General features: G+C 43.8%; 1 protein-coding gene across 1 annotated transcript in view; it reads left to right on the top strand.

The window, feature by feature from the left end:
• Nucleotides 1-16,631, top strand: part of MAL (mal, T cell differentiation protein) — a 39,459-nt gene extending 22,828 nt beyond the window's left edge. The window contains exons 2-4 of the mRNA XM_048507911.1: nucleotides 12,658-12,825; nucleotides 13,394-13,522; nucleotides 16,280-16,631. Of these exons, the coding sequence (XP_048363868.1) occupies nucleotides 12,658-12,825; nucleotides 13,394-13,522; nucleotides 16,280-16,354 (372 nt within the window). The 3' untranslated portion in view covers nucleotides 16,355-16,631. The remainder of the gene's footprint in view (nucleotides 1-12,657; nucleotides 12,826-13,393; nucleotides 13,523-16,279) is intronic.
• Nucleotides 16,632-21,267: the final 4,636 nt, after the last annotated feature.

Here is a 21,267-nt window from a genome sequence, read left to right as displayed (position 1 = left end):
GAGAATGTACATAATATGTGTTGTTTTAATCTCTCTGATAATTCCCATTTGATTCATATGAAAGTGCGTGAGCTGCAAGAAGTTGTATCCAATCTGAAATATGACGTATTGCCCACTGGTGGTCAGCCCTCTGGAGCTGGCTACCGGGAGGATGGTTAAGTGCTATTGTACAGCTCTGCATTGGTTTGATTGTGTGCCTCATCATCGGATCTTGTTTTATTCAATGTGTATCTAATATTGCCTGTAACGTGTGTAAGAAACCCCTCGACTTTCCCTTACACCACAACCAAGTTCTCATGTTGCACAAGCAGCTCGGCCAGCTTGGCCAAACGGCGGAGGAGGCAAGCGTCCCTCTAAATCGCCCCCTAACAATTCGGCCTCCCTTCTAAAACGTAAAAAAGGAGGAGATGTAGGGATGAGCTGCTGACCCAGCAGCACCGTAAGTAGAGCGCTGGAATGCCGGCGCTCCTACGATCTTCTGGTCGCACTGCTCCCCTGCCCCTCACCCCCTGATGAGTCACGGGTCATGAACTACCTGGCTCACCACCACCAGGTGTCCCAGACAAAGGGACAATGGGCCCCTGCCCCCAGGTGAGGATTAGACCCAGACGCTGATGCTTCCTCCCGCACGTAACAGCCAGGTGAGATCATGCATCACATGACGATCTCCCGCTCTCCCGCTCTCCCGATTTCCCCTGGTCCGCCCTTCTACACGCCCCCGCGATAACCCTAATAAAAGGTGCCAGGTACTAGCACGCGGCAGAGTCGCTAGGATCACAGACCCCCGCGCTCCCGCTGCTGGCGCTCTCCACCAGATGTTATCACCGCGTCTCGTCTCGTTCTTGCGCTGACCTCGCGGGCACGACTACACTTATTAAAAACTGTGTGATGCTTTGTAAAATCAAAGAATTGTCAGTAAAGAATTTAGGCCATAATTGCTCTTATATTATGCGTGGATTTAACCAATGAAAGACAACCCTCTCTGAGTGAAGCGTGTTTTGGACAATCAAACAAAATATGTTCTAGAGATTCATTAGATGACGGGCATGCTGTGCAAACTCTATCAGTATGTGGTGCTTTAGTAAATCGACCGTAATATTGAGCTGATGGATATATGTTACATCTGGCCCTGGTAAGGGCCCTTCTTTGTATGGGTTCAGCTAACAAATGCCATTTGACCCGGTTTAAGAGGGATTCCAAATATAATAGTGAACAGAACAAATTTGCATGGCTAAAGAGTCACTGCTGTTCCTGATTGTACTTAATATCTTTCTAAGAATCAACATTAACAAAGAATCAAGATGTAAGCCAAGATAGACTAATTTTTGCATAATATGCTTCCACCATTCAGTTTTTTGGAGCTCAGAGAGCATAACATAAATTAGAACACTGTCTAAAGTGTTAAAGAAAAACTTGACCCAGTATATAAAAGTATAAAGCCATGCTCTAGTCTCCAACAAATGGAGTCCACCCTCTAGGCACAATACCGCATATGTGTGGGACTCCAAAAGTTTTATATAAGAAACAGTACTCTCTCGGCAGTTTTATTCCATGTGTTGATCCAAAGAGGGATCCCATATAGTACATAAGAACATAAGAAAGAGCCTGCTAGATCAGAGTAGAGTCCATCTAGTCCAGCACTCTGCTACTTGCAGTGGCCCACCAGGCCCACCATGGGAGCTCACATGCAGGATGTGAAAGCAATGGCCTTCTGCGGCTGTTGCTCCTGAGCACCTGGTGTCTGTTAAGGCATTTGCAATCTCAGATCAAGGAGGATCAAGATTGGTAGCCATAGATCGACTTCTCCTCCATAAATCTGTCCAAGCCCCTTTTACAGCTATCCAGGTTAGTGGTCATCACCACCTCCTGTGGCAGCATATTCCAAACACCAATCATGCATTGCTGAGTGGCTTTAGCATTATATACTTTGAGTGCTGTAGGAATATAGACATGATCTTTAGCAAAAAAAAAAAAAGCACCCCTTAATATTGCTGACAGTCTAGTGTTGCATCTTTTAATTGCTGTGTCTCTATGTGTCGTCCAGTGAGAATTTTGATGGAAAATTACTCTGAAGTATTTAAACATTTTGACCTGTTCAATTACGGCTCCATATAAAGTCCATCTAGTGGGTTGGAACACGTTGGAAATAGCCATAATTTTTGTTTTTTCCCTAAGTTTAAACTAAGAGAATTTTCCTTACAATACACGCTGCATTTAGTTAAGAGAAGTTTTAGTCCTACTTTAGATCTAGAAAGCTGGATTGCATCATTGGCATAAAGAAGAATTGGAGCAGCAACTTTGCCTATCATTAAACAGTGTGTACTTGAATCTTTGAGTTTAGGGGCAAGGTCATTCACAAATAAATTGAACAAGGTTGGCAAGGTTGGTGCCAACACACAACCCTGTTTCATGCTCGTATTGTTTGGAATTTTAGTGGTAGGTTTGGCAATTGACGTACATTTTACTTGACAGGTTGTTTTAAAGTGGATAACTCTTATCAAAACGAGGAGTCTTTTGTCAACACCCATGTTCCTTATTTTGGCCCAGAGGAGAGATCTGTTTACCGTATCAAAAGCTCCTGTAAGTTTCAGGAAGGCAAGACAGATTTTGATATTATTTTGCACCTTGTATTTAGATATTAGCAGCCCACTTAATAGCATGCAATGGTCTAATGTGGTGGAGCCTTTTCCGAACTCAGCTTGTTCTGAACCCAAAATATTATTAGCTTCCAACCAGGCATTTGATTTAGTAGATATTTTGCATACAGTTTCCCTGTTATCGATAATAAACTTATGGGTCTGTAATTAGATGGCTCATGGGAATCACCTTTCTTAAAAATTGGCAATATATAGGCATTTGTCCAAGAACTTAGGATTATGATAGGACGTTTTGGAGGTCATGAGTTCAAAGGGTTGCCATAAGTTGGAAATGATTTGATGGCACTTAATGCATGCATACTTAGGGTTATCTCCAGAAAGCTGAAAGCTTTTTGGAGATTTGGTGGTGAAGAATCCAATCTGGGGGTGAAGGGGGATGCAGACTTACCTCTGGAGCTGGCTTAGCCTTGTGCCCACCCTGCTGGTGCAACAAGGGGAAATGAACCAGTGGAGGAAGCAGATACATGGGTGCCTGGGAGCTTTGCGGTGCCCAACCTAAAAAATGGCTGCTATATCCCAGCTGTGTTGGTACAGGATACTGCACCAGCATGGCTGGGGCATTCTGGGGCAAAGTTAACCTTAGTCAGCTTCCACCCAGGGTTTGGGGCTGGGAGTTCTGCGCCCTGGCACTTGGGACCATGTCAGGTGGCATAAGTACATTAGGCCCAATGGAGGGCTTTCTGGCAGGGGGTGATCTTTTGTTTTTTCCTCTCCCCTTCCACATCACCAGAAAGCCACCGTTCCCACCTGCCTGGGCCTCTGGATTGGGCATCCCACCTGGGAAATGTAGGATTTGGGGAGGGGAGGGACCTCAGCACAGTGTAATCCCAGAGTCCAACATATGAATGAGCCACTTTCTACAGGGGACCTGAACTTTGTCATCTGCAACTCAATGGTAATTCCAGATCTCCAGGTGCCATCTAGAGGTTGGCAACCTCATTTAGTAATTAGCTTTGTGTTTTCTGAGACAGGTGGACTGTAAATAAATAGACATATTATGGCAGCCACAACAAACTAAGTGTCTGCAAGAAGCTGTACTAAAAGTATAAATTGTACTGTAACCAATGATGCAAACTCCTGTGCTAGTATAGACCCCAGTCTAGTTCCCAGGTTGCTCAAAGTAGTTGTTAAGGACAATATATATCTTCTCTTTGTAGGCCTGAGGGAAACTGGGAAATCTTGTAGCAGTTTGAAATCAACAACAGCAACAAGGTAGAGCAGGAAGTTTTGTACTGTGGGTGGTCACAGTGACAGTGCAACTATTTGTACATTTGCAGGTCACAGAGCAGCTGAATTCTACAGGCTTTTGCAAAAATTTGTTCTGCAGCTCAAGGGAACAGAAAGGAGTTAGGCTGAAAGCTTCTCTCCTGCATGACCTTTGACAAAGTTGTGCAGTGTATGAAAGGTCATCAGATATTACTAGCATGTTCCAAAGCTCATCTTTGCAGTCACAAAGACTAAACCCAGATTGGATCATATTCCAAGCCAGATGAGAATTTCTTTGGGAAACAACTTGATTTTTTTTTTGAAGGCTTGGCATATGAAGTGGAAAAACATTTCTGTGTCAGTCTCTTTAGTTTGGACTCTTTAGTTTGGAGAGGAGACGTCTGAGGGGGGATATGATTGAAGTCTATAAAATTATGCATGGGATAGAAAATGTTGACAGAGAGAAATTTTTCTTTCTTTCTCACAATACTAGAACCAGGGGGCATACATTGAAAATGCTGGGGGGAAGAATCAGGACTAATAAAAGGAAACACTTCTTCATGCAGCGTGTGATTGGTGTTTGGAATATGCTGCCATAGGAGGTGGTGATGGCCACTAACCTGGATAGCTTTAAAAGGGGCTTGGATAGATTTATGGAGGAGAAGTCGATTTATGGCTACCAATCTTGATCCTCTGTGATCTGAGATTGCAAATGCCTTAACAGTCCAGGTGCTCGGGAGCAACAGCCGCAGAAAGCCATTGCTCTCACCTCCTGCATGAGAGCTCCCAAAGGCACCTGGTGGGCCACTGCAAGTAGCAGAGTGCTGGACTAGATGGACTCTGGTCTGATCCAGCTGGCTTGTTCTTATGTTTTTATGCTGTTAGTCTAACAAACTGGATATTCACAGATGTGAAGCTGGAAAAAAATTAAGGTTATGTTCCCGTGGCTACTTAGGTTGATTCTCCACTGAGGATTAGATGCGTGCTCATCACACAAAATATCCAGGTTTGCAGCAGAAATCCCCACTGCACCAGCGCCGAACATGCTTTCATCCCGTTTCTGGCGCTCCCCCCTCCCAGCACGTGTTATTTTAGAACCTGCAAGAAAGTAGACCTTTTCAAAAAGCTAGCGTGTGAAGGCACAATCTGGGCCCGGTGGGGAGAGTTGGGAGGGTGTGAATCTGGATTGCTTTCCTGCAGCTGGTAGTGGCAGATGGAGCCTCCGGCTTCCATATGAGGAAACTGTAGCCCAGTGGGCTGTGTGCGCGTAATGTAATGCTTGGCGCAACTTTTTAAATTTCGCGGACCAGAGATCCATGTGGAAACGAAGCAATCTGGGGCCGGTTTTGACTGATTGACTGAGTAGAGGCAATACAAAGCGGTGCTACACATTGTATCCACGTGGATCCAACTACATGGAGGCGTGCGGAAACAGGGCTTTGCTTGAATCGCCTGTTTCTTAGTGTCTGCATAGGGTCGTTCTGCGCATGCTTGCAGCGACATGGATCTGGAAGTTTGAAAATAAAAAAAATTCCTGCCCCAACACAATGCAACAGCCAATCAGGATAGCCCCTGAGTGGATCGTGTGTTCAATCCACCTCAGTGGGGAATCCTTCGTTGCTGCTGCGTTTCTGGGAACAAGGATCGTTTGTGGGGCAGAAGCTGCAGTGGGGATGATGAAACTGTGCTGAAAAGGTTCTGGTTTTTCCCAAACCGGTTTGTATCTACATTCATTTTTTTGGTGGGGAATTGACCTTAGTCTATATAGATGAACTTGTATTTATAAAAACCTAATTAACATATAAAAGATTTACATCAAGTCCCCAAGATCCAAATATTCTTGTGAAGTATTCTGAGTCTAAAGTTCTTCTGTTGTGTTTGAAAGGTGTGATAGTCAAAACTGATGCAGAACTGATTGTAAATGTGTTAATTGTTGCCCAAAGTGCCTACCAGCGAACTAAGCAAAGAAGAATACACTTTCAGTTTTGATTGATATAAAATTGTGTGTGAAGACTACCCCTTTAACATTGTTGGCTCCCCACATTAGATTGAAAAATCATTGTATGTGAAGAGATAATTAGGAAAATGAGTGATGCTTATAAATATATGGGAATAATAAATTCCAGGATGGTGTATGACCTATATATTTTTAATTAGTTCAATGTTCTGTCTTAAGTATGTATTGTTTTGTACAGGCTTTATATTCTTTGTAATTATTATAAAGTTAAATAAAATAATAATAAATGATTATTATTATGAATTATTAATAATAATCTGTTTTAGTATGATAGTTCTGTATAGGTTTTATATTCTCTGTATTTATTATAAATGTAAACGAAATAATAATAAAACACATTCATCAAAAAATGGAAAAGAACCTAATTTTTGTAATGCAGCTAAGCATCTGAATCTGAATGAGAGGCACATGTATCTTGACCCGAAATAATGCAAGGGCTAGAAAGTAGTTAGAGTACTGAATGGAAACAAAGAGACCTGGATTCGAATCCCAACACAGCTATGACAAGCTGGAGTGGGTCCAGTGGACGGCAACCAAGATGTTAAAAGGTCTGGAATCCATGCCCTATCAGGAGAGACTTAGGCTCCTTCCACACATGCAGAATAATGCACTTTCAAACTGCTTTCAGTGCTCTTTGAAGTTGCGTGGAATAGCAAAATCCACTTGCAAACAGTTGTGAAAGTGGTTTGAAAACGCATTATTCTGCATGTGCAGAAGGGGCCAGAGGGAGCTGGGGATGTTTAGTCTGGAGAAGAGAAGGTTAAGGGGCGACAGGAGAGCTGTGTTTAAATGTTTGAAGGGATGTCATGTTGAAGAGGGAGCAAGCTTGTTTTCTGCTGCATTAGAGTCTAGGACAAGGAGTAATGGGTTCAAGGTGCAGGGAAAGAGATTCCACCTAAATATTAGGAAGAACATCCTGACATTAAGGGCTGTTTGACAGTGGAATATGCTGCCTCATAGGGTGGTGGAATCTTGGAGGGTTTTAAACAGAGGCTGGATGGCCATCTGTCAGGAGTGCTTTGATTGTGTGTTCCTGTATGGCGGGAGATTGGACTGAATGGCCTTTGTGGTCTCTTCCAACTCTATGATTCTGTGATATGATCTTAGGCTAGTCACTCTCTGTCTCAGCCTAACCTATGATACAGGATTGTTGTGAGAATGAAATGGAAGCAATGATAACCATGTTTACTGCCCTGAGCTCCCTAGGAGACTGGTAGGCTACCAATAATTTCAAAAGTAACTGGTTCAGAATTAAAAAATAATTTCAGTGCCATGTGTTCAAAAAGTGGTCATGCACTTGGTATTTGTGTAATACTGGAGGGTAAACAGTAGCATTGAGTTCTTCTAGGTCAGGGGTAGGGAACCTTTAACACTCAAAGAGCCATTTGGACCTGTTTTTCATGGGAAAAGAAAACACTTGGAGCCGCAAATAATTTTTGACATTTAAAATAAAGATAACACTGTATATATTGGGTTTTTTTACCTTTTACTCCACTCTTTCTGAGAAGCGCATGGATGCACCCACCCTGCTGCCGGCAGGGCGGGCAAGGATGAAGCCGGCGGCTCGGCCTCACCAGCTGCCGGGAAAGCGCCCACCCCGCTCCAACGGGGCGGGCGAGAGGGGAAGCCCGCGGCGTGGCCGGCCGCGGGCAATTGGTGCGCCTGCCCTGCTGCCTGCAGGTTGGGCAAAGATGAAGCCAGCGGCTCGGCTCGTGGAGCCGCAGTGCAAGGGCAGAAGAGCCGCATACGGCTCTCGAGCCGCAGGTTCCCTACCCCTGTTCTAGGTCTTCTTACCAAGAACTTCTGAGAGGCAGGTGACTCTTCATTAGAAGCAAGAACGCAGCCAGGAGTGTCTGCACTTGTCCACCTCTGAAGGCTGGGAAGGAAAGTTCTGTGGCTGCCCCAGAACAAAAAACATGCGGATGTGAGCAAGATACCAATGAGCAAATGTTTTAATAGTGCCGTATCACTCAGAAGTTGGCTTTATGCCAACTGGGCAAATGGCTCAATGCAGTTGAAAGTGGAAGTATGCATTACGTACAGGACATTGATCTTTTTGGAGAATATTCTTTTTTATAATGCAGGAAATTATGCTGTAATTTATATGGGTCTCTCTGCCACAGAAAGTTACCCATATATACTCGTATGTAATTCGACCCGCATATAAGTCGAGGCACCTAATTTTACCACAAAAAACTGGGAAAACTTATTGACTCTTGTATAAGTCGAGGGTGGGAAATGCAGCAGCTACTGGTAAATTCCAAAAATAAAAATAGATACCAATAAAATTACATTAATTGAGGCATCAGTAGGTTAAATGTTTTTGAATATTTGTTTCAAAGAAAAACATTAAACTAGCTCTGTAAGTGGAAAAGAGGGTCAACAAAAACAATATGGTCTCAACAATAACTTTAAAAGTACAAAAACCTTAGCTCAATCAGCAACCAAGCTAAAACACAAGAGTTAAAATCCTTCAAAACTGGATTTTTGGTCAGGGGAGGAATGTTTATGTTAGCAGTACCAACATTTCAGAGTATCTTTAGGAGACCCTCCTGATGGTACCACCTAGGTTTGGTGAAGTTTGGTTCAGGGGGTCCAAAGTTATGGACCCTCAAAAGGGTAGCCCCATCTACTATTAGCTTCCATTGGAAACAATGGGGGATGGGGCACCTTCTTTGGGGGCCCATAACTTTACCAAACTTGGGTGGTATCATTAGGAGAGTCTCTTGAAAAATCCCTGAAATTTTGGTGCTGCTAGCCTAAAAATGCGCCCCCTGGTGGCCGACAAAGTAAAAACCCTAAAATATTTTTCAAAATACACCTGACTCGCGTATAAGTCGAGGGGGGCTTTTTCAGCACAAAAATGTGCTGAAAAATTTGACTTATATGCGAGTATATACACTACCTTTTTCTTCATGCTGTGGAGAAGATGCAAATATATCTGGAAATAAAAATGGCTTTTGAGAGGAGAGGGGCAAAAATGGAAAGGGTTAACAAGCCCCTCCATCCAGCTTCAATGCAAATTGTAGCATCAGCAGTTGCGTGGCATTTTTTTAAAAAAGCCCCTCAGAACTTCACAATGTATAATTTTGCCTTTTGTGTCCAGTTGATTTGCTTTTGTGGTTCCAGCTGAAGTGCCAGAAATTGTCCTGTAAAAAATAGGTAGACCCACCAGATATGTGGCCCTTGGATGAGAAACCAATGACAAGTGAATTAAAGCAATCAGTGTCTTGACTGCAGTGATGGAATGGCTGTAATTGCATAATGTCCTGTAATTATTTTGTCTGGTTCTGCGCTCCAAACTATGCAGCCCCCCCCCCCCCCCCAGTTCTGATTAAACAAGTATTTGAATCTTTTTGGTGAACAGAATAACTCTGGCTAGGATTAACTTGGCAAACAATAGAGGTGTGTCGGTAATGGTAGGAAAGGGCAGGAGGAGAAGTAAAGATGGCCATGCAAGTGGGAGAAGACCTTGTGGGCCACAGAGATGCCTATACTATTGCATACACTTGTGGCCACTTGGGTTGTGTCCCTTAGTTATGCAACACAATTTCTAATGAGTGTATGTGCGCCAACCAAATGGTTAACAAATATAGCAAGGATGAATTCAGGTTTGATCACTGAAAGTCCTCCTCACCAGCAAGAGGGGATACTTGGCATTTAAATAGGATTGCCAGCTCTTGGGCTGGAAAACATCTGGGAAATTTGGAGGGTGGAGCTTGTAGAGGCAGGAGTTTGGGAAATCTCCTCAGTGAGATATAATGCCGCAGCCATTTTCACCAGTGGAAGTGCCTAGAGAGAAGTTCTAATGCCCGGAGATCCCCAGGCCCCTCCTATGGACTGGCAACATTACATTTAAATGTTATTCTGGGAACTTTTGGCCTGTGTTTTTTGCCAGCTTTTGTGATCATGAAATTAAATTCAGGAAAAAATCAAGGGATCCCAAATCTGGAGAGGCCCAGGATAGCCTGATCTTGTCAGATCTCAGAAGTCATTCTGGCTAGTATTTGGATGGAGGACCTCCAAGGAATACCAGGGGCATGAGGTGGAGACAGGCAATGGCAAACTACCTCCAAACATCTCTTGCCTTGAAAACCTTATTGGGTTGCTGTAAGTCAACTATGACTTGACAACAGGAAAAAAGATCAAAGGGATGTTAAGGTTCTGTAAGAGAATATTTTGGGGGGGGGATCTTGAACAAGTTGAGAGCCAGAATGACTTCTAAATCCTGGTTTTGGAGAGGGAGTTTGGAGCTGTTTTTCATTAATGCTTTGGGCCTTCTTCCTTCAAAACAGCCACCTGTGTTAGAGTAACTGCAGGTGAGTGAAGCGTCAGTCAAGAGCAGCTCCACTTTGCAACGTCAGAATCGCAGAGCAGCTCCTTATCTTGTGTGGCTGCTCCGTGACCTGGCCACATCCACTGCTCTTCTCCCTGGTGTGCTCGCTAGCAGTTTGCTTCTGTGCTCAGTTCAAAGTGGTGATGATAACCATTAATGCTTTTGGTTGTCTGAGGCCCACATCCCTGAAGAGCAGCCTCTCTCTGTGTGAATCCCGGTTCCTGTTAATGTCTAATCAACAGACAGTCTTTGTGGTGCCCTCCACCCAACTGGTAAAATCAAAGCTGGTCAGATGCAGCCATTTCTAAACTGTGGTTCCTGTGCTTCTGAAGCAGGTGACAGAAAACTTTTTAAAAAATTTTTGGGAAGCCATGTAAGTTTTATCTTTGGCTTTTAGCTCAAACTTTCATTTGACACAGCAGGTCTTTTTTATGCTGTGATATACTACATTTTAAATATGAGATGTCATTATTGTGTTTTTAACATATGTTGGTATTTGTAACCTGCCTTGAACATCAGAAAAATGGTATAAAAATTTCTACATCCTGTTGGCTCACTGCTGCTTCCATGTTCATGTCTAAGTCTGCATTCTGTGTGCCTTCACATGTGAATCTTCTTTGAGGAAGAGAAGTGCAGCTGTGGGGTTTGGCAGGTTTCTGTTTAAATGATTAAAAACAAACTGCAGCAAAAGTACCCCAAAACTCAAGTGCTGGCCTCTATCATGTACTTTACAACCCGGTGTGGAGTTTACATTTCCGCCCAGAATGACGCGTAGGTAAGGGGATGAATGTTTAACCAGCATTTTTATTATCTTTATCTATTTTAAGGACCAACCTCCTGAACATTTCCCAGGAACTTAATGGTTTAAGTTGCTTAAGAGATCCATCATTGTAAAATCAGGGGCTGGTGCCGCATACAGAGGGAGACTGAAAATACGAGTGTGGATTGGATTTTGACATTCATTCTTTGATTTGTTTCTTTGCATGCAGGATTTCAAGAACATTTTGCCCCTTTCTTTTGTGCATGCTGTCATGTATATTTATGAGACTGTTTCCCTTCCACTGCTATATCAGGAGTTAATTTCTGTGCAGATAAGTGCAGTGTCTTAGACAGGTTGCTATATGCAAAATGACAGAATCCTTAGGCTGCTTCTGTCTGTAGAGTTTCAGAAGGGGGGGTGGTTAGAAAGAAGGTTATACTCAGACATAGACTGCTAGCATGGTTATAAGGGGAATTGCTGCTAAGAAAGTGCTTGGAAATAGGAAGGTGTCCTGAGGCTGTGATGCAGGCTGGGTGACATTTCAGTTCTAGCTCAAAGTCACCTTCAATTGACTTAGACTGGAATATGCTAAAAAAAATGTCTGCCAGACAAAAAGTCAGCTGTCCCAACAACCCAGTTAGCTGTATGGCCATTTACAGAGCATCAGTAACTCAGTCGATCAATCAGTACTTGGGTTGACTAGGAAGGGGTTGTGTTTCAGTGGCAGACTATCTGTTCAGAATGCAAAAGGTCCCCAGTTCAATCCCCAGCGTTTTCACTTAAAAGAACCAGGTGGTCTGTGAAGTGAAAGGCTTTTACCCTGGACAGCTACTGCCAGAGAAGACGGTACTGGCTTTGATGGTCTCACTCCGTATATATTCATATTTTATGTCTAAACTGGAGAACGTTTTTTTTCTTTTTGGGGGAGTGTCCACTCAAAATGATTCATTATCCATGCTTCCCCTCTGCTTTGCTTTGATCTTTCCCAAATCTGACTTGGTATGTTCTTTGGAGAAAGATTGCAATCGAAGTGCATTGCATGCGAGGTGGATGGGAAGGTGTCTGTTCTACCCCCACTGACCCTATTTTCATTTTCCTACTCCCTGTGGCAGCTTCCCCAATGAAAAACTTTTTTGAACTTTTAAAAATTGGTGATTAACATATCACTACACAGTTAAGCTACAGTAACATGTCAGTTGCCAATTTTAAGCGCTAAATTTTACATTTAGCAATTGATGTGTTGGTATAGCTTGAAATTGGTACTTGGCATATTGTCACAGCTTAATGCTAGAGCAATATGTCAGTTACTATTTTTTTTAAAGCCCTCCAGTAATACATGGGGAAATGGGGGTTGTGAGGGCCATGGTAAATCCCTCTTCATTCATAGCAGCAATAAAAAGAGCACAGAAAATCATCATCAACTAGGAGGAAAGCGTTAAAGACTTCAGGTTTTATATTTTAAGCTTTGGCTGTATTGTACATCATGCTGTTCAGGATAACAAGAAACCCTTTAAATGTAAAAGTCAGATTATCATCATCACTCAGCAACAGTTCTACCTGCATTGACTGCCAACATTATTCCTTCTTGCATAACGGTGGTGTTCCAAGATGCCGTCAGTCTTGTAAGATCCTCAGTGACATTTCTTTCTTGACAGACTCTGCTTATGCTTTTTTTTTGTAGGTTTTTGGTGGCCTTGTTTGGATTCTGGTGGCATCTACACGTGTGATCTTGCCAATGCTGACAGGCTGGGTGATGTTTGTCTCTGTCTTTTGCTTTGTAATTTCAACGTTACTTCTGTTTCTGTATTTCTGTGGAGCTCATGGAGAAAAATCTGGTTGGGTTGCTGTGGTAAGTCTTGGAAGAGATTAAATATCATTAGTTAACCCACTGCCCCAAATGCAGGACCATCCCTACATGTGTTAAACATGACACAGTCCAGACCAACTGATACAATGAGTAAAAGAAAGACACCATAAAAATGGCAGCAGAGGAAACATCTTCAGATACAAACTTTTGAAGCTGCCTTCTGTGAAGTCTGGTCTGCTCTCCCTGGTAACAGCTCTAGCAAAACAAGGATCTCTGTGGCATCTGTTACCTAGAGTCCTTTACATGAAGAGGCCAGTGATTGGACCTGAGACATACTGCACATGAAGGATGGCTTTACCAGGAAACCATCACTCATTCCAGCTAGGAGGCAAGCCCAGCTACAGAACGACTGGAGATGAAATTGGGATTGTCGCTAGGCCATGCAGATCAGGGTAGTCTCAATCCTTTAGTCGTGGCATAGTATCATGTAAAACTGCTGTTGAAATGAATGCTTCTTTGGCTTCTCACTGGTTACCAGAAAGGCCTTGTGCAGTTGTGGTAATGCCTTGTCTAGCAGTATTCTTAAGATCCTTAACAATCTCTTTTTCAGGATGCTTTCTACCAGGTGACAGCATCTCTCTTCTACTTGAGTGCAGCAGTTTTGCTAGCCTTTACTACATACTCATTGAAGGATGAAGCGATGGTTGTCAAAGAGTACCGAATAACTATTGCAGCAGTGGTAAGTCTGTTGTGTTTTGTGGCTGTTGGCTGATTAATGAAAGTCATATTTTAAGTAGAAGAAGAGGAGGAGTTTGGATTTATATCCCCCCTTTCTCTCCTGCAGGAGACTCAAAGGGGCTTACAATCTCCTTGCCCTTCCCCCCTCACAACAAACACCCTGTGAGGTAGATGGGACTGAGAGAGCTCTGAGAAGCTGTGACTAGCCCAAGGTCACCCAGCTGGCGTGTGTGGGAGTGTACAGGCTAATCTGAATTCCCCAGATAAGCCTCCACAACTCAGGCAGCAGAGCTGGGAATCAAACCCGGTTCCTCCAGATCAGATACTGGTAGTATAAGGAGTTGACCAGGTACTGGTAGTATAAGGAGTTGACCAGGTTTGACTCTGTTTCTGTTGAGCTATTCTTTGCCTGGAGGAAGAATGGTATTTTTTCTCATAAGAAATGGAGACCAGGATAGCTGGGGGGCATCTTGTTCAGGGGTCAGTAAAATTGGACCCTTTTGTTTAACCCCCTTCAAACTTTGGGGGAGGGTATCTTTAAGAAAGAGTAAAAACTTGCTTCCCTGAGACCTTTGCACCATTTTCTTGGGTGTGAAAAATGCTATTCCAGATTTGCCAGAAATATCTCCTGCTCCATCCAAATCTTGTTTTTTTCCTTAATTTGGGGGGAAATTGTGATTTTGTCGTTATGTTCCACAGAATGTCATGAAAAGGCATTGTGGGTTACATTTTTGGTCCAATAATTTAAAGCCCTTTAAACATGATATCAATATTTCTTTTTGAGGCTGCTTTCGTTACTTTTGCATTTTTAGGGAAATGAAGGCTGTAGATCCCTGTGAGGAGTGGGGGAGGAGACCTCTGATCTTGGCTTTTGCCAGGGGGAGCAACCCAGAAGTAGGGGCAGGCAAGCATGCAAGCTGTGTGACAGGCAGTGGGGCACCTCTTCATACTTAAACAAGGAAGTTTGAGGGCACCTCACTGCAAAGACATTGCAGGGTAAGGAGTATCACGGAAACGGCTCCATACATAATAGGCCCAAGATAGGGATGGCCAACCTACGGCACATGTGCCAAAAGTGGCGCATTGCATGATTAGAAATGGCGCACTGAACCCCAGAGAATTTTTTAAAATTTCTTATACAATATACAATTTCTTATACAATATTGTAAAATGTCTTATACAATACAAAATAAGGAGCTCCCTCTGCCTCCTGGCTGGGCTTCCTCAAACTCTAGCCAGCTGAGAGGCAGAGGGAGCTCCTTATTTGGGCAGTGACTCCCCCTGATGTCACTGCCCAAATAAGGAGCTCCCTCTGTCTCTCAGCTGGGCTTCCTCATTATTGTTGATTTCGGTTTTTGCCGGTTCCGGTTTTCGTGGACTTTTTCTGGGCAAACTTTTTCTTGGTTTGGAGGACAAAAACCAAGGCAATCGACGAAAACCGAGACAAATTTTGCCCAGAAACAGTGGACAAAAACCGAAACCGACGAAAACCGAAGTCAACGATAACCAAGGTACCACTCTGTGTGTGTGTACACACACACACACACACACACACACACACACACACACACACACACACACACACACACACACACACACACACACACACACACACACACACACACACACACACACACTAGCGCTGTTACTGGAGCAACCAGGAAGTCCCGTAAGAGAGCGGGATAGGTGATCTTGAAGCAACAGGCACCGTAAAATGCTGACATGCATCACCAGTTACTCATGTAAGACTTCAGTCCAGAAATAAAGAAACTGTAGTTTTCAAACTGTAGGCTTTATTCGGCAACCAAAGCATAACCAAGCATAGACGATTCTGTGGGACAAACCGCAAGCTAGAGCTTCAATCCCTGATGCCCTTAAATCCCTGATGCCCAAGGAGCCACAGCTTCAGCATAGTAACAAAAAGAAGGACACAAAAGACAGGAACCACTTCACACCTGTGGTTCCTGTGATGGTAGTACAGCCAAGTCCGCAGCCAACTGACCAGAGGGGAGGGGGGAGATGGGCTAGCGCCAATGTGATAGCCGGCATTAATGGCTCGATTCCCCTTCCCTAATTGACGGAAGGGAGCCATCCTGACAACTCAATCAGTTTATAGCTGACTCTCGTGTCATAACGTTTGATGGACTCCTGATTTAATGTGTGTGAACAATTCTGTTTTCAAACGTATATGTTTTTATTAACAGTTCTTTCAGTTTAATATGAGATTTCTGTTTTCATGAGGGCTTAATATAGTTCTGTAAATGTTTTTTTCATTTTGAACACGTACATCGTGCTCTTGCCCGCTCCCCTAATTTCCTGATTACTGAAACCTGCAATTATTCAGTGTATTAAATTAAAATATATTTATAAATTAAAATTATATGTCAATTAAAATACAGTTAAATATATCCATATTACCATATTTTAAAAGGGCTGAAAAGGGGCATAAGACTGTATGGCGCATCTTAACTAAAAAAATGAAAAAAAATGGTGCATGAACTATAAAAGGTTGGGCACCCCTGGCCTAAGACATACTTAGGCCCCTATGCCAACTTAGGGTGTGTGTGGGTGGGTGTGTGGAAGGAATTTGAAGGGAGAGGTTTTTCACTTCCTAGTTCTTAAGACATGAGAGGCAGTAAAGGGAGGGTTGAGGGTGGTATTCTGGCAGATCACTGCATGGAGAGAAATGGCCTTTTGGAACCACATGTGAAATAGCTTATCTAGTCAACATACTAAACATCCCTCTCTTCTTCTCTAGGTCTTTGCCTTTGTAACCACGCTGACCTATGTGATCCATATGATGTTTTCACTATTGAGATGGAAATCATCTTAAAAGCCCCTGGCAGTCTTTAATAGAGAGTTTTACAGGTGGATTTGGTCTGTTGTTGGCGTACTCTGGAGATGTGTTATTACACACAACTGTATTCCTTGCTGTCCTTTACTTTGAGAAGGAAATCTTACAGGTTATATTTTACTTTAATCTTTTTCTTTCCCTCTTAGAGTTTTGGACAAATACACTTTGTGTCTCTTAAATTTATTTTTATTAAAAATCCCTGTTATGTAAATGGAGGTTCAAATTTGTATAATAAAAAGCTTTGAGTTAACTAGTAGGTGGAGTTCTGTGAACTATTCTTTTAACCTTACCTTCTGGAGTGTATTTCCTACATCTTCCATTGTCCAGCCTGGGTGGCAGCCAGGGCTCGAAACTTCCTTGGTGGTAATGCGGGGAGCGCAGGGGGGCGGGGCGGGGGGTGGTCAGTATGGGTCAGGAGGCTGGTGCAGCTCACCCCCTCTCCACACACACACAGTTTGCCTTCCCAGGGGCAGGGAAGGCAGCCATAGCAGCAGCTGGAGTTCTGGTCTTACTTGATGGGGAGGATGACACAGCTTGGCTCACCTTCCTCCTTTCTTCCCCAAGAGCAGGAAAGGCACCTACAGCTCAAGGGGGAGGGGACATTCTGTCACACACCCCTCACCTTCCAGTCCTCATTCAGGTCATTGAGAGGCAGGAATTTCCTTTAGTATCCATAAGCCGTAAACTGCAGCCATAGAAAGAGAAGCTCTCACTATTAAAAGGCCCATAGAAATGCTGCAATATTACCTCACTAAAAACTCTTTTATGTTAGTCACTAACCACACCGCTTTAACCTGGGTGTCACAAATGAAGTCTTACAATATTGGAATGTGATGGTGGTACGTTTCCCATTTGCCTTTCAGCTTTACTATCCAGCACTGAAGAGGACACTTCTATACCAATGCCAATGGAATGCTCTCTCTTTTTGGTTTCTTCCTGGGGAGAAGAAACAAAACTGCCAGATTCCCCAGGAAGAAACAAAAAAAAAGAGGGGAGCTGTGTCTGGAGTCGTCAGCAGCCGCAACTTAGAAGTTCTTCAGAGGGGAGGATGGTTACTGCTCAGGAGTCTGACATGGCTTGCTCTCCCACACCTTGCCTTCCCAGAGGTTGGGGAGACAGCCAAAATTGGAGCGCAAGAGTTCCTTGTGGGGGAGGCTGGTGCAGCTCACCTTCCGCATTCTTCCCCAAGAGCAGAGAAAGCAGCTGTGGCTGGGGGGAGGGGCTGGCGTGGCTCCTCTTCCTCCACAATCCTAAGGGTCTGGCAGGCAGCTGCAGCTCAAGAGGCAAACACAGCCTGTCCCCTGGCCTTCCCAAGCACAGGGATGGCTGCCGCAGCTCAGGCAATCAGCATGACTTGCCTCACCCCTATCTTATTAAAGTGGGAAAGGGCAGCCATGGCATGAGAGGCCAGCACAGCTTCCCTCCCCTCCATCCTGTCTTCAAGCAGCCAGAAGGCTCAGAAAGGCCACTGTTCCACTCCCCCACCCCCATCAATAGTTGTTCAGTGGCTCCATCTTACCAGTGTCTGCTGTGACCAGGGCTGCCTTGGGTGACATTATGGTCGTTCTGCTCCTATGGGGGAAGAGGTGTCACCCTCCTCACCTTCACAGTGTTAATGATTCTGGCAGCAAGCGCATAGGGTGCTGGTTCTGGCCCCAGGACCGGAAGAAGAGAACACCCAGTGGGGCACAAAGAATGGGAGGGCAGAATCCACCCTGACTAGCCAGAAATTGGGAGTCAGGGTGTGACCTGACCAGAGAGGGGCTGGGCCTCTTGTGAAAGAGGGAAAAGGGGAAAAGGAAGGCCAGGGCAGGGGCAAGGAAATAAAGGGGAACTCAAGGGACTGGGTGAATAAAAGGGGAGAAAAACTGGCTGCTGAGGGGGAGAGGAGGGCAATGTGGGAGCCCTGGACCAAGAATACAGAAGGGAGCCTCACCCCAGTTGTTTGGTCTGTTTTTGAGGCAATCTGAGGCTGGTGACTCCAGAAACAATGGGGGGGGGGGGACGGATGGACCCAGGAGGCTGGAATGGAGGAAGCCAAGGCTGACACAGAACAGTAGAAATAAAGACTTTGCCTTCTACTTCTCCAGATTTGGTGTGGGCTTGGGACAGCAGCAATCAGGATTTGATAGTATAGGTACACTTCTTAGATTTTTAAAGTGGTTACATCAACACAATGAGCATTCTTTGTTTCCCTGTCACTGCTACCACATATGTAGAGACATTTGCATTGTCAGCAGAGCATAATGTGAGAGTTCTGCATGAATTCAGCTGCCACTTCCCTTGAATTTCCTCCAAGTCCATCAATACAAGGCTGTTAAGAACTCCTTTAAAAATTGGTGATTGCTATTGTCTGATGGCTCAATGACATCATGATGAACTCTTAAGAAAGAGCCTGCTGGATCAGACCAGAGTCCACCTAGTCCAGCACTCTGCTACCCGCAGTGGCCCACCAGATGCCTTTGGGAGCTCACATGCAGGATGTGAAAGCAGTGGCCTTCTGCCTTGATCTAGTTCCTTTGAATTCACAGCTTTGAATTCACAGGCTCTAGCTCTTCCATGGGAGGCTGATAAAAGGAAAGTTGTGCCAGAGTATACAAGACCTTTGTGCACCTTTCCATGTAGATATCTTGTGAACATTCTAGACTACATTCTTTTTCAGAAAGATAATATCAAATCAGGATTGCAAAAGAACATACCAAAGATGGGGAAGGACTGGAAAGTGGACAATTGGAGGAAAATGTCTACGGACCTTCTCAAAAAGCCCCACTACAGTGTGGAAACCATGGGGGCAAGAAAACTTCTGAGTGAAAGTGGGAAAAAAAACAAAAAGGCATGTACACATTGGGATCTAGCTACTTGTGAAATACATGTTTTATGTCCAGCATGGTGCCACAATTGACAACATCTATTCATGTTTATTCTGAAGTAAATGTCAATAGGCTTGTGGATCAATGAAATATTGAAATCAAAAGGGGACTCCTTGGGATACTGAAGCTTGACAATTTTGCTACCACTCCATCTTGATGCAAACAGCCTGCAGTTACTTAAAACTGTAGACCATAGAACAATGGTGGGTAAATACCAGGGTGACTGAACTGCTATTTATGCCTGAGTCAAGCTCAAATGGGAATTCTAAAAATGGAGGTAACAACACTGAGAAAATTGTGTTCTGAGCCTGAGTTGAATGAATATACCTGAAGCATGAATACATTTGGAGGTCTATGGTCTTCTCCTGCCTGTCTCACCATGCTGGTTTCTGCTCCAGGGCTCCCTCCAAGCATTGGGTTGTTCACAGCTTACCTGGTTGGAGAAGGACTAAGGGATGTTAGCCAGCCCCAGACACTGGTTATCTTGGGCTAGGAAGATGGTTCTAGGATTCTAGAAGTGCTAGCCATTGTATGGAAATTGGCACTGTTGAAAAGGCTCTCTTGCATTTGGCTGGCCAACATCTTCTAGCCCTATTCTAACAACTGCCCCAAGTTATTGAACTTTGAATGACCCTAGAAAGGAAAGGCCTTTACTTAACATTTTCCTGCTTGTTGAATGGCAGTGTAGATGTACATTTGTGCAATAAATTCTTAAGAAACAGGTAAGACAAAGGAGAATGAGGCATCTGAGAGGGGAGGAGGAGGATCCCTCTTGTATACAATGCTGCTTCTAAAAGCAAGTCAAGTGCCTAGTAAAAGGTGTGTGCGTTAACTCCACCTTTGACAAACAATGTGAAATATGTGGCAAAACAGCTTGTCGGCCTTGCCTAGCTCTGAGCTCTGGTACTTGTTACTTACATATACGTGAGGAGGAACGGGTTATTGAAACACTGAATCATGGCTCTGCAGAGAGGTTTGCCAGCGCTGCCCAGAGTTTTTGTGCTGTGCAAATGAAATTCTATGAAGTACGGTAACCTGCCAACTTACAGAAAGGAATCAGGTATTGGGACATTGTGGTAGACAGGTTTTCAGGGCTGTCCAGTGGCCGTGGTCTGCAGTGGGATCATGTTCCCTAACGTGGTTGCTTGCATCTGTGGCTGGCATCTTCAGAGGTGTATCACAAAGGGAAGTCTGTTACACACTTTCCTCTGTGATACACCTCTGAAGACGCCAGCCACAGATGGTGCATGTAAACGTTAGGATGACAAGATCCACTGTTAACTCCTAGACAACTACAAACAGCCTGGAAAACCCACCACAACCAGTTGAATACAGCCGTGAAAGCCTTCGACAATACACAGAAAGATCAGTGTTTGTTAAGTTAAGAAAAAGTTAAATAAAGATAAAAGGAAGATTGGAGGGGAAATGGTGTTATATTCTACACTGCAGGGAGCCGCTATTTAACAATACTTTGTTTAAAACATTGGTATTTTTTCTGCCTTTCAGGGTTCTCATGGTTGTTTAAAACAGTAACCTGAATTAATTTCTCTTTTTGCTGAATATTCATTCTTCTTGACGTTCTTCATTTCAATAGTCTTTACATCAGCCCTGTAGATAGGTCAATATTATTAAATTGGTGAAGAAGTGAGGAAGGAGGAGGCTTATGGTTGCTTGCGTCTCCCAGTTCATGATGGAGACAAGAGCAGCACTTGAAGTTGTTTAATGTCAAAGTCTCTTGGTTCATGTAGCCCAGTATTGTCTACTTGTTTCATCTCTCCAATCTGCCATGTAAAGGTTCTTCCTTGACCAATTTCTAACTGTCCCCCTTTAACTAAAGATACTAAGATATGAAACTCTGAGCAGTTGCATTTACAAATACTCCATGGCTGTTTCCACACAGATGTTTTGCTTTCCCTTGGTTTTCTTACAGTAGAGCTGTTTTGAAAAGCTCCACATAATCTCTTCATCCTGTTTCATGTGGTTGTGATCTTCCCAAACCTGGGCTGATTCCACACTTTCCCA

Source organism: Sphaerodactylus townsendi, linkage group LG01 (assembly GCF_021028975.2).
Source record: "Sphaerodactylus townsendi isolate TG3544 linkage group LG01, MPM_Stown_v2.3, whole genome shotgun sequence".
In the NCBI taxonomy this organism is placed as follows: domain Eukaryota; kingdom Metazoa; phylum Chordata; class Lepidosauria; order Squamata; family Sphaerodactylidae; genus Sphaerodactylus; species Sphaerodactylus townsendi.
Note: the sequence above shows the minus strand (reverse complement) of the source record. Positions and strands in the feature narration are given on the sequence as shown.